The 23,200-nt window shown below is 43.0% G+C and overlaps 2 protein-coding genes across 2 annotated transcripts in view; both read right to left on the bottom strand.

Annotated features, from left to right (window-relative positions):
• Positions 1–16,339, bottom strand: part of LOC126988724 (chromosome-associated kinesin KIF4-like) — a 32,892-nt gene extending 16,553 nt beyond the window's left edge. The window contains exons 1-10 of the mRNA XM_050847086.1: positions 16,225–16,339; positions 12,857–13,022; positions 10,122–10,262; positions 8,933–9,050; positions 7,217–7,407; positions 5,386–5,544; positions 4,930–5,033; positions 3,772–3,983; positions 1,534–1,709; positions 175–246 (exon numbers count right to left, since the gene is read on the bottom strand). Coding sequence (XP_050703043.1) covers positions 175–246; positions 1,534–1,709; positions 3,772–3,983; positions 4,930–5,033; positions 5,386–5,544; positions 7,217–7,407; positions 8,933–9,050; positions 10,122–10,253 — 1,164 coding nt within the window. The 5' untranslated portion in view covers positions 10,254–10,262; positions 12,857–13,022; positions 16,225–16,339. The remainder of the gene's footprint in view (positions 1–174; positions 247–1,533; positions 1,710–3,771; positions 3,984–4,929; positions 5,034–5,385; positions 5,545–7,216; positions 7,408–8,932; positions 9,051–10,121; positions 10,263–12,856; positions 13,023–16,224) is intronic.
• Positions 16,340–20,524: 4,185 nt separating this feature from the next.
• LOC126988674 (uncharacterized) overlaps positions 20,525–23,200 on the bottom strand; it is a 74,276-nt gene continuing 71,600 nt past the window's right edge. Inside the window, exons 17-18 of the mRNA XM_050847029.1 lie at positions 20,704–22,538; positions 20,525–20,667 (exon numbers count right to left, since the gene is read on the bottom strand). Of these exons, the coding sequence (XP_050702986.1) occupies positions 22,047–22,538 (492 nt within the window). The 3' untranslated portion in view covers positions 20,525–20,667; positions 20,704–22,046. The remainder of the gene's footprint in view (positions 20,668–20,703; positions 22,539–23,200) is intronic.

The following is a 23,200-nucleotide window of genomic DNA, read 5'->3' as shown; positions in this document are numbered from 1 at the left end:
GTAGACGTAAAAAAATAAAATAAAAAATAAATAAATAAATAAAATAAATATATATAAAAAATAAATAAATAAATAAATAAATGAATAAATAGCCTAAGATTCAGACATCACCAGTGCAAAATGAAAGAAATGCAAGTACATCAGTCAGTTATCAACATCCTCAAAGACTCTTACCTCCGCATTATTAGAGGAAATTCCTCCACTGCCGCTGTTTGAGGCCAACAACTGGATCTGTAGCTGCAAGACCTAAAAGAAAATATTTCCATTCGAGTATTTAGAGTAAGTACATTTCAAATTATAATTTCATAGGAGCAGTGATTTTCATTTTTTTCTTTTTTATCCCCTTGATCTCTTAAGTAAACATACCATTCTGCATAAAAGAGGAATCTGAAATTTTTGTTATTGTCACCCAGGAGTGGCAGGAGAGACAGTCCATGAAATAAAAACTAGTTATTTAACCCGGTAGCTGCGGGGATCATGTTTCACAGTTTAGTGGTCACAGTAGTTTGGGACACTGGTTTATTGTTTAAAGCAGCAGTTCTCAAACTTTTCTGGCCATGCACCACCTCCCAGGCTGTGACCATGTCCACGCACCCCTGTTAAGATTAGAGCAGTACTAAGGTCCCGTCGATTTCCGGAAATTTTGTCCATTTTTTACGAATTTTGTGCTCGCAATGTAAGACGCTCTGAGTGATGGCTATGAAAACTGAACAAAAATGTGCCTGGGGGTGGACGAATGTGCTCAGAGTCTGGGTAAGTTTCAAACAAAGAACAGACAACTCCGCTCAAGTGTACAGCATACGTTAGTTTTAAAACAATGGCAGTAAATGATATGTTTGCAATCTTAAGGAGACAAAATCTGCCACTACATTATTTTTTCTCCTTACGCACCTCTAGTGACCAGCTCACACCCCCAGGGGTGTGCACACCACACTTTGGGAGCCGCTGGTTTAAACGATCTATGTTCCCTCCTTTGTAAATTAATGCCACTCTGGCCATCGAGTCATAATATAAATCTTTTTCTAGTTTGTCTCTCCATTTTTTGACTACCCAATCACAGGCAGCCCCCACTAATTAACATTCTAAAATATCTTCAGTTAGGATTAATGATGATCTCACATCCATGAGGTACAGATATGCTGCCATGCTGAAGGACAAGTCATGAAACTTGCAAAATTTGAGCCAGACATTCAAACTAGTGGGCCCGGAGGGACTGACTATATTAACAATGGGTAGCCGAGCAGATCAATGGACGTTGTTGAAGGGTCAATAAATGAAAGGTTTAAAATAAACTAGTTCAATAAATGAAAGGTTTAAAATAAACTAGTTCATCACCCAACATTTTGCTACAAGACCACTTTCAATGGAATGCAACCTTGTCTAAAAAAACCTGGACTGTCTGTAAAGTATTGGAGCACCGACAGTTCAATCAGTGATGATAGCGTCACAAGACCACCAATATCTGCCACTACCCATGAATTTGACATTTTCAAGAACACTCCAATAAATACATTAAAAATTAATATCACTCACCTGGTCCCTTAGCTTGTGGAGTTCAGCAGCCTGCGGGTCACGGTTGACGACTGGCTTATTCTTGATCTTACGAGCACGGTCAGCATAACGAAGAGTACTCAAAGACTCTTCCAGATTACTGTCTGCTGGTGACACACACGCGACCATTACAGTGTGGGAATTGCCTCCTAGCGAGTCTGCAAGGAAAACATTGCCAACGATTGTAAAGTTATGTATTTATAAAAATTAGATTACATTACCCTCCAGAGTTTCGCGCTCGCTTCGTTCCAAGGGTATAGCGCCAAACTTGAGGATCGTGAAACTATGGATTTTGAAAACACTGAAAAAGTGCTTATTTGGAGAAGCTGACATTTTTTCCCCACTTAATTCCCTCGTTATCTCAAAATACATACCTTGGAAAAAGGAAGAAAATGGGAAGAGAATGGGTCATTTTGAAGATGCAATTGAAGGCAGCTGCCTTACAACTGGCTGAGTTCTGAAAACACACTTGTGTGATTTGCTGAGTCTGATGACTGCTTCAAGATGGTGTCACACTGGCGGTTTTCCTCCAACCGTTGGGGCTATGGGCAATCGTGGTTGCCCGTAGCCCCAATGGCTGGAGGAAAACGGCCAGCGTGACACTGTCTTTTAAGGCAGTGCGTGTGACTCCGATAGTAGGTAGATGTGACCTGTACGTACATGTCAAAGCAGCGCAAAACTCGGGCGATAAAGCGTGAAAGTCGGGATGAAAGAATTTAGGAATAAGCGCAAAACTCGGGGATCGCGTAACTCAGATAGTGTGTAACTCAGGAGGGTACTGTATATTAATTTAGCAAGGAATGAATACGTAAAAACATTCAGAGAGGAAGACAAACTTTTACAATGGGATGGTATAAGGGAGCGTGGGGATGTGACTCGTGCCACAAAAGATGACCTTCACACACACACACACACACACACACAATATGCAGAGGAGTGGAAGAAAAAGATTTGGGAGTGACTGTCTCAGAACACGTCACCAGACAAACACATCAACAGGATAATGGGACAAACTATGAATTTGCTGAGGAACAAAAGGACGGCATTTGTGTATTTGGACGAGATGAAGAAAATAATAGTTACACTGATAAGGCCAAGGTTGGAGTATGCAGCAGTGGTCTGGTCTCCTCACGAAAAGAACATAAGAAAGCTAGAAAGAGTGCAGAGAGTGGCAAACAAGATGGTACTGGAACTTAGATATCAGACTTATGAGGAGAGACTCAAAAGCATGGGGCTCACAACCATGGAGAGAAGAAGAGAAAGAGGAGACCTGATAGCAGTGTACAGGGTGGCGAGCGGAGTGGAGCATTTGGACAGAGGACCTGAGTGTGTGGAAAGAGAGAAACGAGAGGACATGGAAAGAAGTTGAGGACGACCACGTGTAGGCGAGATGTGAAAAAGTTTAGCTTTGAGCTGTGGAATAGGCTGGAGGTGGTGGTGGTTTGTGCAAGAAACATTCATGATTTTAAGGAAAAGTTAGACAAGAGAGGATATGGAGGCGGGACAGCGCGAGTGTAGCTCTTTTCCCGTATGTCACTACAATGTAATACACACAATTTTGTTGCCTGGAAAACAATGTGTAGACTATAACAGGGAGCCACTAGCAGATGTATAAACCAAGGCTCATGATTTGTTATGGAAATACTGGGATAAAGGAAGAACTTTAGGCAAGGCCATGGCCATCGGTAATCATGGCTGACACTAGACTTGGATTGTCACACTTTCAGGTCCCACAATAAATATTTCCAAAGGCCACAAAGAGATTAAAAAATGTTTACCATTTAAACAATGCTAGTTCTTCTATCACAGCTTCCTTGTATTTCTGCTCATAACAGAGGTAAGTTTTATCAATTAAAACAATGCCTGATTGTTATATATTAATCAAGCTCTCACGAGTGTTTTTCACATTCATGGTGCAGAGACTTTGTCAGAGTATCACTAGGCTTATAAAACTACCCATGGAAATGCCCACAACCTCCTCTATGAAAGCCTTATCAAATGTGGGTGTGTAAGCTCTGAAATACTTGACAACACAGGCCAAGGTCGGTACAAGATCTCTTTTTACAGGGAACTGATGTCTCTTGGGGGGGAAATATCAAATTGCCCATGGACAAACATACTACTTCTACAAGAGCCTTACCAAATGTGAGAAAGTACATCCCCAAATCTTTGAGAAAATGAGCCTAAAACTATCCACATACTATGCAACGAACACCTTACCCTGTAATAATCTTGTTAGTTTCGAGTCTCTGTATGGGATGTGACCTCGGCCTCCATCCTCACAGAGAGCGGAGATAACATTCCCAAGGGCCAGGAGACCCTTGTTGATGTTCACTCCCTCTTTGAACCGCAGCCCGGTGGCACCAGTTTTCTTGGCTCGTTCACTGCCGGCCAGGTCCACTAAATGAAACTTTGAAGATACGAAGCTCTCCCTGAAGACAGAGGATATACAAATTACCATCTTCATGGAATAAAAAACACATCCAATTTAAAGTTTTCTCTCATCTCCAAAACTACTAAACTTAACTGGAAAAACTGTACTGCACTGAAATAGAGCATTTTTGTTGACCAGTATATTTTTCTTTGCATTCTGAAATCTTGGGAAACACATAGCTATTGCCCCTTCACCCACATTCCCACTTCTCCTGCTCCTACTAAGGCTTGATTTTTAACCCGGTAGCAGTGGGGATCAGGATTCTTAATGGTCCCTCCAAGCGAGAAAAATGAGGAAAAATCACCCCTCACACAAACCATTTCATATATATCAAAGCATTGGTGATCAGATTATGTATCATCTATTTTTGGGGGTTTATATCATGGTACAAATTTGGCCCATTGCTGCTACACGGTAAAGCCACAAATTTGGCCTGTTGCTGCTACCGGGTTAAGATTCACATCAATCATAGAGTTCAGGGCAAGCTGAATCTAATTAGACCAATATTAACCTGATCAGAGTGATAGTATTGGAGGAACTGTGCTCAGAAAATATAACTTCAGTGTTCAATTCCTACTAAATAACCCACATAGCATGGGAGTCCCAGGAACAAACCCCCCTAGCCTAAGCATTAAACTGAAACTAAACGAATGCTACGCTTCTAACGAATATATATTTCTTCTAGTTCCTTCCTGCCCAAAAGTATTACAGGTTGAAAATCCCTTACCCAAACTTCCTGGGACCGAAAGTGTTGCAGATTTTGGACTTTCTCGGTGAGGAATATTTGGTAATGAGTAATGAGCGAAGGATTTAGGAATTTGGATAAAGGATTCTCAACCTGTATAACAAATATGTATGGAAAAGAAAGGAACTGCAGTCTTTAAATCTTCAAAGGAGAGGAAGTGTGGGAAATGACATCATGTGCAAAGCAATAAAATTCTTACCCTTTCTTTTTATTTTTCTGTTGGATATGCAGGGAGAAGATGGCATGGGAGCGACTGGAGTGGGCGTTCATGGCCGTGGCGCCTGTAGCCCGATACAACGCACCCTGTCAGGACGAATAAAGAACAGGAATCAGTTAAACCCCTTGACTGTGGATCCTACAAGACATCAAGCTACAGGAGTGGAACAAAAAGTGGCTGCTACAATCCAATGAGGAAAAATTAAGTCCTGCACCTTGGGAGAGGATATCCAGCATACCAATATCACATGGGAAACACTGTACTGTCCACCAGAGGCAGGGAAAGACCTGGGAGTATATGTTACCAGGCTACCAGTGAAAGACAAATCCATGACAATCGCAGCGGACGGGTTAATGTCCTAATATTCTCTTATGGGGATGGACAGGTCTCTCGCACATATGGGCAAAAAAATAACACTACAGGCATTCATCTTCCTACCTGCTCAAGACAGATCATCGTCTCCTCAATGCTGGTTACAGGAATCTCGGTAACCCCAGCAATTTTAATCCCACCTCGGGCATCTTCTCGGATGTCCACAATGCACTCATCCTTGGTAGTTTTGTTGCTTAGTAGATCGAAGAGTGTCTCCTTGTAAAGCTGCAATCATGTAAACAAAACAAAAATCAGTATACTGTACTGCTCAGATATTTCCATCATTCTATTACTTTCTCTCATATCACGTCATCTACCTCTTTAACCCGGTAGCAGCGACGGGCCAAATTTGTGGCTTTACCGTGTAGCAGCAACGGGCCAAATTTGTGGCTTTACCGTGTAGCAGCAACGGGCCAAATTTGTGGCTTTACCGTGTAGCAGCGACGGGCTAAATTTGAGTCATGATTTTAACCCCCCAAAATAGATGATACATAAACTGATCACAAATGCTTTGATATATATTATGAACTTGTTTGTGTGAGGGGTGATTTTTTTCTCATTTTTCTCACTAAGAGGGACCATTCAAGAATCGTGATCCCCGCTGCTACCAGGTTAAATTGCCAAGTTTCCTGGAAGTGTATGGCAGTAAACTCCCATTTATCTTCAGGACACACCGCAAGTAGTCAATATCAATTCTAGTTCAGTTTTGCAATTGTCTAAGATGAATACACTGACCAAGGAAGGAAAGCTGTGAGGCTCCTCTCTCCACCAAGTGTAATTACGTCAAAACAGAGAGATACGCCAGATATTTTAACCCCTTGACTGTGGATTTCCTACCAGAAGACATCACCAAGCTACAGGAGTAGAGCAAAAAGTGGCTGCTACAATTCAATGAAGAAAAATGTAAAGTCCTGCACCTTGGGAGGGGATATCCAGCGTACCAGTACCACATGGGAAACACTCCACTATCCACCACAGAGGCAGAGAAAGGCCTGGGAGTATGTTACCAGGCTATTATTGAAGGCGAAATCCGTGCCAATCGCAGCGGATGGGTTGAATGTTGTATTAGTATTTATTAACAGCCGTCACTTACGTGGTTAGTTTGGCTTTTTAATTCCATTTTTGGGACAGATAATTAGAAGTGTTAAAATTTTCAGTCAGTCATAAAAAGTTATAAAAAAAAAAAAAAAAAAAAAAAAAAAAATAACCACAACTCAAAAAGTGGGTCAGAAATTAAATTAGTCACATTATTGTTTATGAAGACTAATACGATGTTTAAAAAGCCAGGCGACAGTCCAGAACAAAGCCAATAACTGTAATTGCCATGACCTCCTGCCATGGCAAGGATAATCGGTGAACATAAATCTCCTATTTATTGCGAGTTTACAGCGAGCTTCAAACGTTTTTTCATAAACTTTTCCTTATAAATACCAAATGATTTATTGTCTCATTCGTGTTGATAATTAGTAGAACGTATTAATATTTGATTAACTGGACATTTGAATTATATATTTAGTTTAACTGATCATAGATATTTGATGCTAAAATAAGTTGATTAATTGGACATTTGAATAATATATCTTTAGTTTAATTGATCATAGATACTTTACGCTAAAATAAGTTGATTAATTGGACATTTGAATAATATATCTTTAGTTTAATTGATCATAGATACTTTACGCTAAAATAAGTTGAGAAGGGAAAGGTTTGAACAACACTGACTTAAGAGTATGTACAGTCAGCAAAAACAGTTCTGAGCACCCATGGGTCACACCAAGGCCATAGATATCATTCAAATTCTATTCAATAAACCCATGAATCCTCAATCCTCGTTTTGTCAATTATACATCTTTCCTTGACAGAGCCTTTGCAACACTGGATAAAGTGCTTTCCTTACCTCAATGAATGATACTTTGATCATGTACTCATTGTCCGTCTGATTCGCCACACCGTCAAATATGTCCTGTACAGCTCGGGGAATGATGCCGGCACAATCAGAGTTATCCGCTTTAGTACTGTAAGTGGTGCCCATGGTGTGGGTTTTACCCGATCCTGTCTGGCCATATGCGAGTACAGTCACATTATAACCTGGAAAAAAATAATTGAAAGCCAATGATAATAATGAATAATACACTTTTTGAATAGAATGCAATGGTTCAGATAACACATTTAGCAAAGCACCCTTCCACATGTATCCTTAATTGTATAATCACACACTGTACTGCCTGGGGGTTGGGATGGCATGCTCCTCCCTTCTCCTTTGTTGTTTACTTGCAACAATAAACTATCAATCAATCGTCAATCTTGTTACTCTGGGACTGTATTTCCAGATGCCTTTCACTCTCACAAAGGAGATTAGTCAGGTTATCACAATTTTTTTTCGTGCTTATGGTACAGCGACCTTGTCAGACTTACACTAGGCTCATAAGACTACCCTTTCTCACCTCCAAACAAACGTCAAGGACAACCCCTAATTTGTTCAGATAGATTTTGAAAATATATCAAAAGCATAATGAGATTCGGCTTAATCTGAGGGAAACTTACACAGAACACCTTGCAAAACATGATGCAAAGTTTCATCGCAGTCAAAGGAAGAAAACTTACACCAAACACTTTGATTCAGCATGAACTGATCTAGTAAGTTTTTGGCCCTTCTTCATTAACCCGGTAGCAGCGGGGATCATGTTTCTTAATGGTCCCTCCAAGCAAGAAAAACGAGAAAAAATCACCCCTCACACAAACCATTTCATAATGTATACCAAAGCATCTGTGATCAGATTATGTATCAACTATTTTGGCGGGTTTATATCATGGCACAAATTTGGCCCGTCGCTGCTACCGGGTTAATTACAGGAACACTGGCTGAAATTACCTTGCGAGTGTCCTTTGACCAAAACGTTTCATAGGTCAGCCAGAGAAAACATACAAGGTACCACACAAGTTACTAATGTATGACAGCCTAGAAGTTGCAGTATGGAGGACTCTTAGTGGTCTTTTCAATTACAGGAACATTAGCCAAAATTACCTTGAGTGACCTTTGACCAAAAAGTTTCGTAAATTACCCAGAGAAGGCATACAAGGCACCACACAAGCTATTAATGTACGGAAAGTTGGAAAGTTTTGTTTAGTCAGCGCAACATCTGTGGTCATGTGCCGGAGAGACAGAAGGGGAAGGAAAAAGTTGGAAAGTTTTGTTTAGTCGGCGCAACATCTGTGGTCATGTGCCGGAGAGACAGAAGGGGAAGGAAAAAGTTGGAAGGTTTTGTTTAGTCGGCGCAACATCTGTGGTCATATGCCGGAGAGAGACAGAAGGGGAAGAAATTAAAGGAGAAGGGAACAGATCCCAGGAGACAGGACACAACCCCCGATTAATACCTGGAACCCATTCACTGCTGGATGGACAGGGGCATAGGGTATCGGAAAAGCCGCCCAAATTTTTCCACTCCACCCAGGAATCGAACCCAGGTTCTCTCGGTTGTGAGGTGAGTGTGCTAACCACTGCACCATGAAGCCCCCTTGCAGCAGCTCGAGGGTGAAAATAAATGAAAATAAAGTCCCGTTAGCATTACTCCTATTGAAGACAGTAGAGCAGAGTAGCCAAAAAGATACTAACCTTTAAACAGATTCTGGACCACATTCTTTATCGAGGTTTCATAAACATATCCCTGGGTGGTGTCCGTTGGGTAGGCGTGGTCGAAAGTGAAGGCTTTGTCAGTTCCTCTCACTACAATCTGAGGAAGTCAAAGGCACAATTACCAACAGTCTACCAGGGGCTTGGAGTTTGTTCACAAGATATAGCAACCCTTAGATGGCAGTGGAACTATATACAGATGGTCCAAAATTCCCTTTTTTTTTTTTTACAGCAAAGGAGTGAAAAAAGCAAACAGTGAAAAAAGCCCGCAAATCACTGCTAAAAAAATAAATAAATAAATGAATCAGAGGAGTGGCCGAAAGAGAGGTCAATTTCAGGAGGAGAGGTGTCCTGATACTCTCCTCTTGAGAGAGATATAACACCACTTCCAGATTGCAGTACAATCTACATATAGATGCAAGTTAAAACATATCTCATGTGGCACAACTATATTTATGCTACGGTCCTAGGGTTGGCAGTGACTATATATAGACCATTCATTTTCTGGGGAGCTACTCTTCAAATACTGCCGCCGTCTAAGGGTCAAGTAACCAAACCTAACCTAACCACCACTATACATCAAGTCAATATCACTTTCAGCCAACCAAGTGGAATACTGAAGGTTACCTGAAGCCAAGTAATCAAAAAGAGCTTATCAAAATAATACAAATACAAGTTAAAGACTAGATGTGGTAACTAGAATTTTAGCTTCCCATCCAGAAGTAATGATGCTGGGAATGAAGTGAAAGGGGAGGGACAGAAAGCATCCATGGTCTTAACCTGGTAGCAGCGACGGGCCAAATTTGTGGCTTTACCGTGTAGCAGCGACTGGCCAAATTTGTGCCATGATATAACCCCCACCCCCAAAAAATTATACATAATCTGATCACAAATGCTTTGATAAGTATTATGAAATGGTTTGTGTGAGGGGTGACTCATTTTTCTCGCTTAGGGGGACCATTAAAAACATGATCCCCGCTGCTACCGGGTTAAGCTAAGTTTGTTGAAAGTAGACCTGGAGACAGAATAACTCAAAACTAACTCAAATCCAGTATGCCATGACTAAGTAAACACATTACAACATGGAAGTCCAGACAAGCAAAGACCTGAGCCTTGAACAGAGAAAAGCTTTCAGGGACCAGAGCACAAACAAGAGGGAAGAAGACGTTACCTGCGGGGAGTCGTGGGTGATGTCAACACACTCCTGACACCCCTCCCGAATCTCCTTGGCGCTGAGGGGCCGCACGCGCACCACCACTCGCACCGGGATCACCTTGCCGCCACTGCCTTCCTCGCTGGCCATCTTGTGTTTCTGGGAAGAAAAATTATCCTTAGATACTGGTATGGTTAGAACTAGTGTGTTTCCACTCAAAGCATCATCTTCAGCCATTACTACATATAGTCTGTTTAAATAAGAGATTACAGGCAGCCATGCCTCCTCTTTTTTCTCTTGATTTTGATTAGCTATAAATTGAAAGCTTAAGAGGAAAAAATCATCCTATTTTACAAAGAAACAAGTAGTCTACATGTCTGAGAGAGACTGTGCAATGCTGCTACATCCAGGGGTGTGGAGTCGGATTTTCAAAACTCCGACTCCGACTCCAGTAAATTTAAATGTTGTTACTTCACTCTCCTCCTCAGTAAATTTAAATGTTGCGCGACTCGACTCCGACCAGTAAAATTTTTATTGCCACTCGACTCGACTCCGACTCCTCCAGTAAATTTAAATGTTTCGAGTAAAATTTAAATGTCCAGTGAAATTTAAATTGTGACTCTCTTCGACTCAGGTTTGAAGTTAGGCTCCGACTCCGATATATTTTTTTTTTTTTTTTTTTTTATATATATATATATATATATATATATATATATATATATATATATATATATATATATATTATATATATATATATATATATCCTATCTATTTATCCTATCCAATCCATTTAAATTAGCAAATTACGCTAAAAAAAATAAAAAATATACACACAAATGCATCCATTCGGTGGTTGTTGCAGCAGTTGTATATGCCTGTACGCCCTTAAATATAGGTATCTCCTCAAAAATATAAAATAAAAAAAATGAAAAAATAAAAATAAGAAAAATAAGATAGACTGTTTGATTGGACATATCAAAAACGCCAATTCTCCCAATTTAAATTCTCTCCCATGATATCTTGTAAGAAAAAAAATTAAAGTAAAGGAGTCGAATTATTCATATTTTTACCGACTCGGACGCTCACATTAATCCGACTCGCTCACTCCGCACGCCGACTCGATAAATCATACCCATTATTCATGAAAAGTTTGGAAAGTTTTGTTTAGTCTGCGCAACATCCGAGGTCATATGCCGGAGAGAGACAGAAGGGGAAGGAATTATAGGAGAAGGGAACAGATCCCAGGAGACGCGACACAACCTCCGATTAATACCTGGTACCCATTCACTGCCGAGTGGACAGGGGCGTAGGGTATCGGAAAAGCTGCCCAAATTTTTTTCACTCCGCCGGGGAATTGAACCCGGGCTCTCTCGGTTCATGAGGATGCCATCTTACCCATCCTATTACATGAAGACACGGTAAAAACTCCAAAGAAACAAACAAGACTATTGAAGTAAGTTATTTCTGCACTGGAATGTTAAATACTTGGAGCAACTTTCTGCTGTAGTCTGTAAATATAGTGGCAATTCTTCCAAGTTGGTTTGAGGGGAAGGATGGGAGGATGAGACTGCTTAATAAGTTAATACACAAGGGAGCCAAATCTCATGATGGGTGCCTATAATACTCATAAGATTCTTGACATGCCGGTCAGTTATTTTTTAGAGCAAGTTAGTGCAGACACTGTTGTTGACCATTTCTGACAACTCATCCCAGGTGTTCACAACTTGGGGGAGAAATCATGTTCCTCTTATGGATGTGGTGTCTTGGATTGTGTAGTTTCAGGCTGTGGCCACAGGTTAGTAGGCATGAATGTCTGGGGGCTAGTCTGAAGTAGTCTGTCCACACCCCCACCCTGTCCAACTCCATGGGTATTTAAAAAAAAACTCCACTATGTCCCCCCCCTGGTCCTCCTCTCATCCAGTGTGGTGAGGTTGACCATATGGAGCCTGTCCTGATAAGCCAGTGTGGGCACAAGTGTGGTGACCCTCCTCCGCACCCTGTCAAGCTTGTCCATGTCATCTTCTTCACATGACCTGTATCGCTTTGTATCTGGTCTTAGGTCCTCTTCCTCTCTGTCCTCTCTTCCCTGGCGTAGGAGGACCAGAGGCCGGATTCATCAAACCACTTACGAGACCTGTTGTTGGCAAGTCTTCTGGTAACTCCAAGGAACGCTCTTGATCTTAAGGAGACTCCAATGGCAATGAAAGAAGTGTCGACCATTCACCGTCATCGGAGCGGCCTAAACACAAGGATTATTCGTAGAAGACAGATTTACTTAAAGACTTATACCAACGAGCGGTCTTGTAGTGGCTTAATGAATCCGGCCCCCAGGTCTGGAGGGCAAACACCATGCAGGGGTGTGCCAGGGACCTGTAGAGCTGTGGCTGCTTCTCTTGGTCCAGGCACGCGAAGGTTCATTTAATTCTACCCAGCACAGGGTCGGGCGAGGCTGCCGCCCGCCCAGTGACGGCGCCCACCCGTGCGGAGGGCGTGAGGGCGGGCGTCACCAGCAGGGCTCGTAGGCCTTTGTCTCTGAGGGTGTGTGTCTGGGGCGGCCCTTCCCACCCACCTGTGTACCTGAGCCTCGGAGCCTCGCAGCCCTGCCGCCACACTCACCAACACTCGCCGCCCCGCTGGACGCACACATTCAAAACATCCCGCGGCGGTGCTGCTGCTGTGTGTCTGCCGCCCGCCCCCTGCCCTGCTGCCTGCTGCTGCTGCTGCATGGAGGCGTTCATTAAGCGTGCCCTCACCTGTAAGTTCCACGGTGATCACGAGGCTCCGGCGCTGTCCCAGCCAGGCGGGTCCACTGTACACACACGCACACGCTGCTCCGCCCTGCCGCAGGATTTAAATGTTCGTGCCAGCAGCCTGCCTCGCCTGTGCCGGGGACTGCGCATGCGCCGAGTGACCCTGTAGCTAAACACATTGAAAACGGCAGAACAAAGCTAATGAAAGTGTTAAAGAACTCTGGAATATATAATAAAGTGGCATAAGTGATAAAAGAGATTTACAATGAAAATATGGTAAAATTCACATTGGGAGACACCACCACGGACTGCATGGAGAACAATGCTGGAGTGAGACAGGGATGTGTGTGAGGTCACCAACATTGTTTAACTTTTACTTAGAAGAACTCTTTGATTGATTGATAGTTTATTGTTGCAGGGAAACAACAAGGGAGAAGGTGAGAATCAGAAAAAGGAGTAGGAAACAGAAAACTTGGGTGCTTATAGCGTACGCAGATGACATTGTACTCGTAGCAGAAGACAAGGCAGATATGGAGGAACTACTGAGGATTACCAATGAGTATGGGATGGAGTGGAAGATGAAATTAAGTGCCAGGAAATGTCCGGAAACATCATAATAGAGGAAGTGGAGAAGTACTTGGGATTGGAGGTCAGCAAAGAAGGAGAGAAACAAAGGAAAATAAATGAAGGAAAAGCCAGGAGGATGGTGGACATGATCATAAATGCAGGCAGCCAGGACTATTAACAAATACGAGGTAGGTAGGAGTAGAGTCCCTTGATAGAGAGAGTCCCGGCAACCTAAGATTTGGACGCCATTATTGGCCCCGTTTTCGCCGGGCTTTTCAAACGCTAGCACACACACACTTTTTTGCATTTGTTTCACAGCCGTACGGGTCGTCCACTGAAACCGAGCACACTTGTGTCGGACCTGCACACCTTCCCCTAACAGCCAGCAGGGAGCCAGCAGCCAAAGATCTCTGTGAAAATAAAAAAAAGAGTTTGTGTCTATATCAACAGGTATCGCCAACCCACCCTTATACTTTACCATAATTTGGTCACCAGCCGTTGGAATGTGCCTTAAGAAGGTGACAAGAGATTACTATTAGACTTACGATCAGCCACTGTCTCAGTATAGGCACTCAGTAACCCACGCAGCCTGTGATATAGGCGTGTCACGGCGGGCTGCTGACGACCTTAAGAGGCGGCAGCGCTCAGAGGGTACTTAGGGCCGTACTGGGGAAGACGAGGTTGATGAGTGAGGAGTAGTGATCGCTAAGTTGTGGGGGCCTGAAGAATACACTTGTGTCGAAGGTTTATGAGGATCGAACCTCTACTCAAAACTTACGTAATCTACACCTCAACACAACCAGTCGTGGAAAAATGGATGATCGACCCTGAGGAACAAATGGATGAAACTAACTTTAACCCTTTCAAATCCAGTCCAGTAAAATCGGAGGAGAACGAACATAATCTTAGTACATTGGAACAAGAAGTAGACAGCCTTAAACAGATAGTGGCGCAACAAATCGAGTACTGCAACGTTTAGGTGATAACTTGCCTACGCCCCCGCGTCAAATGGCGACAACTAAACCCCGCGACATTTCTGTGTTAGAACTACATCAACTGCAGGGACTCAACGCAACCACACAACTCCAGATTTTCTTTGAACTAGTTGAACAATGCAGTGAAATTGATGCTAGGAGAGTACAAATAGCCAAAGGGAGAGTTAGTACTGAGATAGCAGCTCTCATTCATAATCATCAAACCTTGCACAACTGTAATACTTGGGACAGCCTCAAAGAGCTTAACAACCAATTCAGTAAGGAAGTTTACTTTGATAGAGCATGGCAAGACAGTGACTCGGGACGTTATGATTGGTCTGAAGCACCACAGGCTTTTGTTAATAATTTCATTTGTCGCTATGCTATCCTAGAAACACGATTTGCCAAAGAAAAACTCCCCAATCGGGACAAAACGATCAAAAGAAGATTATGGCAAGGTCTTCCTCAAGAAGCCAGGGCCAGACTAGAAGGATTCCTGGATGAGGATTATCCACTAAATAAATTTGTCGACAGGGTAGAACATGAAAGACAGTGGCTCGAGGCTACTCAGACACCTGCCCTAGGTAGAGTTAAACCAGACCAAAAACACTATCCACTCAAACAGGACCCCCAACCCGAAGCTCACACCGTAAGTCCTAAGGATCTGTCACAGTCAAATGCTACATCCAGAGAATCCTCAGAAGTCGATGAAATAAAGAAACAGATCAAGGATTTAACAGAGCGACTTGGGAAATTACAAGCTTCCTCACGCCAACCCCAAAATGAGCGTTCCTGCTCACACTGCCGTTCTCATACCCATAATCTGAGAGTGTGTTGGAGGAAACCTGCTAGAGGCTCCTGCTTTGATTGTAGACAATATGGTTGTTGGCGAGGAAACAAATCTTGCCCAGGAAAACCCAAGACAACATGACTAGCTCAAGCTCATACCTCACCAACTATCAGCCTAGCTGTTAATAACCAAATCATGAGAGCAGTAGTTGATACTGATAGTTGTTACACCCTCATCAAGGAAACAGTAAATAAACTGGGGAGTGAAATAAATAAAAGACGTGCCCTTCCTAACTTACAAGGAGTCACTGGCTCACCATTGAGAATTCTTGGCATGGTTTGGTTAGAAATTGGAGTTGGAAAAGATCATATACATAAACAATGGTCTCCGGTAGTTCCAAACAATTACCTGGATGCAGATCTATTATTAGGTACTGATGTTCTACCCAGAGCAACGTGAAAGTGTGTTGTGTTTGCGTTTTGTTGCATCTCTGTTTGTATATTTGTTTGGAGTGGCCACTTCGTGTTGTGTTTGTGGTTTGGAAAAGTGTGTGTTTATCAATGTTTTCCATGCCACTCATTATTTTGAAGACTTCGATCATGTCCCCTCTCTCTCTCCTATCCTCCAGCTTGGGAATGTTAAGTCTTCTCAGCCGCTCTTCATAAGGGAGGTTCTTAAGTGATGTGATGATTTTGGTGGCTCTTCTTTGTACTTTTTCTATTCTATTGATGTTTACTCTACCTTGTGGACTCCACACTTCCACAGCGTATTCCAGATGTGGGCGCATGTATGTTCTGTATACACTGGCAAAGCCTTCCTCTGTCCAGTGCTTGAAAGTACGTTTGAGGAGGCCTAACATGCTATTTGCTTTCGAAGTTATATTTTCAATGTGATGCGTAAATTTTAGATCTTCTGAGAACAGAACACCCAGATCCTTTTCTTCTGTTATTTGATTTATGTAAATAAATAAATGCTGAAGCTATGATCATACAGTAATATCATTGTTGTAATAATAATACTGCAGAGATTGGAGTACATACCTACTGAGCTGGTGTTGAGCTGGTGAGGGCTGGCTGGGCCGTGGGCACTGGCAGCTGCAACCAAACATGGCTGCCATTACTGCTTTCCAACCCAGTGTTGCCATCCCAGTAATTACAGTGTAGCCAACCTAAAACCATAACATTCTTACCATAACACAAACTACTCAAGCTCCATCAATGCAAAGGCACTTTGCTTCCTTTCCATTACCTGCTAGCAAAAAACTTTAGCATATGGAGAGAAGATTAGTGTAAACTAATTAGCTGGGGGTGGGGGGTCACTGATTCCATTACTCGCCGGGCTGTTATCTTTCAACACACACACACACACACACACACACACACGGCCCGGTAGCTTAGTGGATAGAGCGTCTGGCTCACAACCAGAAGGATTCGACCGGGGTTCGAATCCCCGGCCGGATGGAGATAAGTTGGGTTTGGTGTAATGGTCCGAATATGAGTGAACGAGAACGTGAGTAAGTCAGTGAGTAACAGAGTAAGTAAGTGTGAGTGCATGAATGAGTGAATGAGAATGTGAGTAAGTCAGTGAGTAACAGAGTAAGTAAGTGTAAGTGAGTGCATGAATGAGTGAATGAGAATGTGAGTAAGTCAGTGAGTGACAGAGTAAGCGTGAATGAGTGAAAGAGTGAATGAGTGGGAGCGTGAATGAGTGAGGGAGTGAATGCCCAGCAAACATTGAACTAGCGGGCAGTAACGGGAGACGGGCCGTATAACGGATGCTGGCATTTAGCAAAGGGGTCGATTAATATTCGAAATCGGATTCCTGCATTGCATTTTTACCGAATGGCCGTTATTGGGCCGTTAACCTTTTTTATTATAACGGGTTGGTGAATAGCGGCCCTTATCCGGCATACAGTAAGAATACCGACAAAGAAATTGCAGCAATATTCTTCATTTATTTCCTCGTGTTTAGTGCAAATTAAATCATGTTCGACTGTTTTGAAAATTACATTAAATTTAATTTCTTAGTTCAAAGAAATTTAAATATGCCACATGCAGCTGGTTTCATGATTTAATGTGTATACGAAATAGACTAAATATTTTTTTCTTTTTTATATAAAAAAAAGCTTGACATCAGAGAATTGTAATTAGTTGTGTAATAAAAATATCAATTATCTGTAATTTATTGTGTAATCCATTATGATTCTTAAATCTTAAATATTATTCACGTTAAAATTATTATTGGAACGTGTTTACCGTGGAAGATCTAAAGAAGAAAACATTTCTTCTAAATAATATTTGTATAATCACACTCTGTCCTGCCTCTTCTCCTTGTTGTTTACCTGCAACAATAAACTATCAATCAATCAATCAACTACCTACGTAGGTCTACAACCAGCTTCTCAAACGTTGTCAGTTGTCTCTTTCTGGTCTATAAACTAAGACTCAGAAGCATCATCTGAAACATTCATTGGCGGGTGTAGGAGATGGGGCAGCAGGTGCTTCAGCTAATGCTCACAACTCCTAAGATGTAGCAGTGAGAGAGAGTTGACAACGCTTGAGTACCTGGATGTAGTTAGACAGGAAGATATTTTTTTGGTCTTTCATTTGCTCTTTCGTGCCTTTGGTATCAGCTCCTGAGCAGAGGCACTGATCATTGTATAAGTGAAAATAAATGAGTAAAGGTCTTAGACCGGCTTCATGATGCTGGATAGATATCGGAGTGGGGATCCAAGACGTCAGAATGATGCTGGTCCGATATCAATATAATAATCTAACTTTTTTCCTTTGTAGAAATGATAATGGCCCATTAAATATGTTGGGTATATAATGGTTTCTAGTAATCGGCCCAGCATGGTCCAGATTGCTTACCAATACTGGCCAGGAGTGGGGATCCAAGACGTCGGAATGATGCTGGTCCGATATCAATCTCAAAATTTTGAGCTTTTTCCCTTTATAGATACGATAATGGCCCATTAAATATGTTGGGTATATAATGGCTTCTAGTAATCGGCCCAGCATGGTCCAGATTGTTCGCCATTACTGGCCCGCTGTGCATCCGGATAACTTTTATTAATCGGACCGATAAATCATGAACAATATCGGAAATTCAATAGTGGCCCAATATTTGTCCGGTTATTCAATGTTTGCTGGGTGGGTGGCTAAGGAATGTAAGTGCGTAAAAGGTTATGAGAAGATAACACGGCGAGCGAATGAGTAAATATCATGAACGAGAGTTACTGAAATCCCTCATCTCAAAGCCTCGAACCCCCCCTAAGAAACCAATAACTAGTTAGGTAGGTTTGATTGTAATGCCGAGAGGGAGTCACGTGAAGAAGAGGGAGGAGCTTAGCGAGGAGCAGAGGCGAGAAGGAGAGGGCAAGGAGACTCACGGGTCAGTGAGGAGACAAGCACCACTGCAGCAGGAGACAAGCTTGAGAGACGTGAGGAGACGAACACCCCATCAGCAAGGAGCGGCAGCGAGAAAACACCGAGAAGCGGGCTGGTCAGAGACGTGTCCATCTCTCCACTCAGCCCCCGACCCACACACCACCCACGGCCTGCTGTGTCAGGCGGGCTAGTCAGGAGACGAGCAGCAGGAAGCAAGAAAGGCAGCGAGTTGGAGTTGAGTGGGAGAGGTGTCCATCTATCACTCAGCCCCCCCTCCCCCGAAAAACCACCCACGGCCTGCTGTGTGAGATTGACTACAGGATGGGAACTTGTATGGCGGGGTAACCTGCCCCTCTACTCCCCTGGGGGCCGAAATACCACTGCCCAAGCTGCTCCCTACATCAAACGGCGCCCGCCTCTTCACACCACCCGAGCCGCTCCATCTCCACATCAAGCGGCGCCCGTCTGTCCATCACCAGGACCGCCCATTCCCATCGTGGACGTCGCCTGCCGAGCCCGACACTCACGCCAGCTCCTTCTCCGCATCCAGCAACTAGAGCTAAGCATTCTGTATATTCCCCAAATCTCCCTTGTGCCGGTAGCTAGTTAGATTAGAGGCATACAGCCTGTCAGTCATTCATTTTTTTTCTTAAATTTTTTTTATTAGTACTCTGCTAACCTTTGCAAAAGGAAACCAAATACCTATTTATATATAACCTTACTGAGTTATCATTTTGAGCCTGTTTTGCTGCTCATTTGAGATTACTGAACCATACACACATCCCCCCCCCATAGTACATTATCACCATCCAGTTTCTTAATGCTGTCTCGCAAGTGGTTCACACTCAAATCCTCCCACCTTCCATAATCATTACATAAGTAATGCCCTTCTGGTCACAACCTCGGAACGAGTGTTCACTTGTCCTGAGGCCTTCCACGCTACATTGGTAAGGAAGTTGGCCCGTTTCGGACCCCCCCGACCGACCTGGTCATGACCTGACCTGAATGGCTGGCCGACATATAATGCTCCACCCTCTCTCTCTCTCTCTCTCTCTCTCTCTCTCCCCGCCAGCTACTTTTCCTACTGTTGGGGATAGCCAGGTCAGGTTGTTAGATAGGGCCTTCTGTGCTCTGGTACTCAAGAGGTTAAACTGCACTGTGGGCATTTGAATTTGCACAGCACTGAAAAAGGTGGACTGTAATGCTGACTTGAATGATGGGCGAGCCTCCCATCACTCAGTTAGCCACTGGGGTACCTCTTTGGCCAACTGGTAAAGGAGTGGTTCTCCCGTTACGCTGGTCGTGGGTTTGATCCCTGGCGCCGGCAAAACTTTTCTTTGTCTGGATTAATTTCTCTTGGGTTTCATCACTCACGGAGGTCGTGAGTGTAGTAAAGAACAAATTCTGGCATTTCAGGACCGCTGTACTACCTGGGTTGAGGAGCGTAGCACAAGCTTGCTGATGGCGTCTAACACTGCGGCGTGTGTCAGAGCGCCCCAGTCATCGAGGGTGAATCTTGCGTCCACAGTGTGCTGCAGAACGGGGGGACAGTGCAGCCTGATGAGGTACACTGCCTCCTGCGGTAGCCATTTGCATAGCCGGAGCCAACATTCCATGGATATTTTCAAAGACCTGAAAGAGGCGAGTGACATTTCCAGTTCACACTTCCCTGGAGCAGCCGAAGTGGGTACCCGGGGCGTGGGTGCTTCCAAGCCCCATACACTGAGGTTAGTAAGGCTGGCCTGAGACATGGTAATAGCCTGCTGTTGATATGCTATAGTCTGCCTCGCCTCATTGATCACTGGTAAGAGGCGGCAGGGAATAGCCATCATTGAGGCCCTGGGCATTGAAGGGGTGGCCTTGCGATGAAATGACATCTTGGAGCTGCTGTAGGTCTTCTATGGGTCACTACGCCATGTACGGTGTTGCGGTGGGGAAGGAAAGCCAGCAGTCCGCATCTGTGCTTTATTGTGGATGGGCCGCCACTGCCCGAGGTTACGCGGCCAGCCCATCTTGTTGGTTAGGTGGCGGTGTTTGGAGACTGACAATTGTCAAACATTTAACAAACCAAATAACTCAACACTTACAAAAAAACTTCAAGAAACAATTATTTTCATAAGTACGGAAAACTTCAAGAAACAATTATTTTCATAAGTACGGGACTGCCTGTGATGCTGAAAAAAGTAAGAAAAGTGCCAAGGCCAGTTATCTTTATCACTTTACTTGTAAAATGTTTCATCGACCTTTAATATTTTGTTACTGTATATTTTTATTTGCTTGTGGAATGCAACAATTCCCTTGCTGTTACTCTTCATATAAACATTACATTCAGTATGTGTGAAATTTAGTTTACATTAACTTTCCACAAACCTAATTCTGCATAGAATGTGAACAGAGTGTATCTGTGGAAGAGCTGAAAGAAAACTTAGTTTGAAAACTTTGACTTTAAACCAACATTTATGGCATAACGTTTTGGTTCTACAAGTAGTGAGTACCAGGTGACTTATGTGTAGCGCCACATTCCATTTGAGGTGGCCAGCACAGAACAGGTGTAATGATGAACACTGTTTATGAGCAATGAGGATTTAGTGTGATATATCTGGTATATCTGACACATAAGTACTTGAGCAAATGACAAATTTCAAGGCCAGAACTGAAAGTTGGTGAATGTGACCTCAAACCAGCCTTTAATATAAAAAGACTATATGCTGTTCCTATGCTGAGCACCTCATAGAGAACATTTGTCAATAAAGTATGAAGTAATAAAGTAAGGGGAACAGTTCAACAATTTCATTGAATACTCTTCATGTAAGAAATAAATAACAGCAACAATGTCCAGATATAAAAATCAAGTCGGTGAATGGGCAGCATGACAGTGGATCGCTATCGTGAATTTGATCATTACATTTTCCCTATTTCTTAGGTTCTGAATATAGGAACTTGCACCAGGCTGGGTTATATGCAACCTTTTATATAACCTAAGCTTTCATACACTTCTGTCTCACACAATCTTAACTTCCTTGCAAATAAATCAGGGGAAAGGCCCAAGGAATTTTCCCCCCAAATGTGTGAATGCTCTGTAACTTGACTTTAAAAATATGTGTGTGACAAGGCTGGCAAAATCCATTAACCCGATAGCAGCGACGGGCCAAATTTGTGGCTTTACCATGTAGCAGCGACAGGCCAAATTTGTGCCATGATTTAAACCCCTCAAAATAAATGATACATAATCTGATCACAAATGCTTTGATATATATTATGAAATGGTTTGTGTGAGGGGTGATTTTTTCAAATTTTTCTCGCTTAGGGGGACCATTAAGAAACATGATTCCTGCTGCTATCAGGTTAAAAATATGTGTGTGACAAGGCTGGCAAAACCCATTAACCAAATCACTTAACATGCAGTGATAATTCTTCTGTTGAGTTGAGTTCAGTAAACTTTATTACAATTTCCTTGGCTTCTAATGGTTGTCCTAAAAATTGGTGATTCCTGTATGCCAATAGTGATGCATTCGAGTTTCTAACTCTACTGAGTCCATTGAATGTCTTTCTTGCATTTCTGAAGTAATCTCAGGCTGCACCTTAGGCTGCTGGGGTTCTTGGGGTCTGTTCTCCTGGTAATACTTCAGGTTTTGTAAGCTTCCAAAGCGGCGGAAATTGCCGATATTGGGAGCGCTTGCTTTCAGTTTCTGTAAAGTGTTGAACTTGCTCGTTGTGGCATGAAATTTGTTTTGAATTTGGCGGAAGGTGCCTCTACCCAGGCGAGATTTTCTTATGTTATTGCGCTGAAAATGTCCTGGAGACTCCGCTTCCAAGGCAGTGGCCAGCACCAAGTCTGGCGCTGAGACGGTGGGCTTGATGGAGAGTGACTCGGGTTTCTTGAGGTTGTCCAGTTCCCTCATGTACAGCAGTTTGGCATTTCGGGCAAGAAGATATTCCCAACTTCGAAACTGTTCCTCACTAACCTGAAAAAAAAAGGAATCATCAATGATTTGTATATACCTGTACATTTATGGACCCATCAGAATTTTCAAGACGAATTGGTTAAAATCTCTTAAAAGTCCTTGCCATTTCAACTTTCTTTGATATCCTCTAGCTGCTTCCCTGTCCCATACAAACAGATGCTCGCTCTCAATTCTGTCTACTTCCTTCATTGCCCTGAACACTGCTATCATGTCACCTCTCTCTTCTAAGGATGGCAGTCTGGAACCCACAGATAAAGCCAGGAAGACCAATTGCAAACACAACTACCACAGGCAATAGCAGCAGGGCCCAGCGGACCCACCTCCCAGCCCTGGACACCCATATGATAGGCAGGTTCAGCACTATGGCCTCAGGTGGTGGATAAATTACATAGTTTAGTAACAAAGGAATTTTTTATCATAAAAACAGACTGGCACCAAGATCCAGATCATTCTCAGCTAATGTGCAGATGAGATGACCAGCAGCTGCAGTCAAGCACCCTTGCTGGGCAGGCGCTGTGGGGAGGGTTCTGACACCGCACAAGCTGTCATACAGAGCACCTCGTGCAATTCAGAGGCCAATCAGGCTTCTGATCTGCACAGAATGCCGACACTTTAATGTGAAAGTCTAATTGTGGTTTACCATGAAACACTGATCTGCAAAA

Source organism: Eriocheir sinensis, chromosome 70 (assembly GCF_024679095.1).
Source record: "Eriocheir sinensis breed Jianghai 21 chromosome 70, ASM2467909v1, whole genome shotgun sequence".
Classification (NCBI taxonomy): Eukaryota; Metazoa; Arthropoda; class Malacostraca; order Decapoda; family Varunidae; genus Eriocheir; species Eriocheir sinensis.
This window is presented reverse-complemented; position numbering and strand designations above follow the sequence as displayed.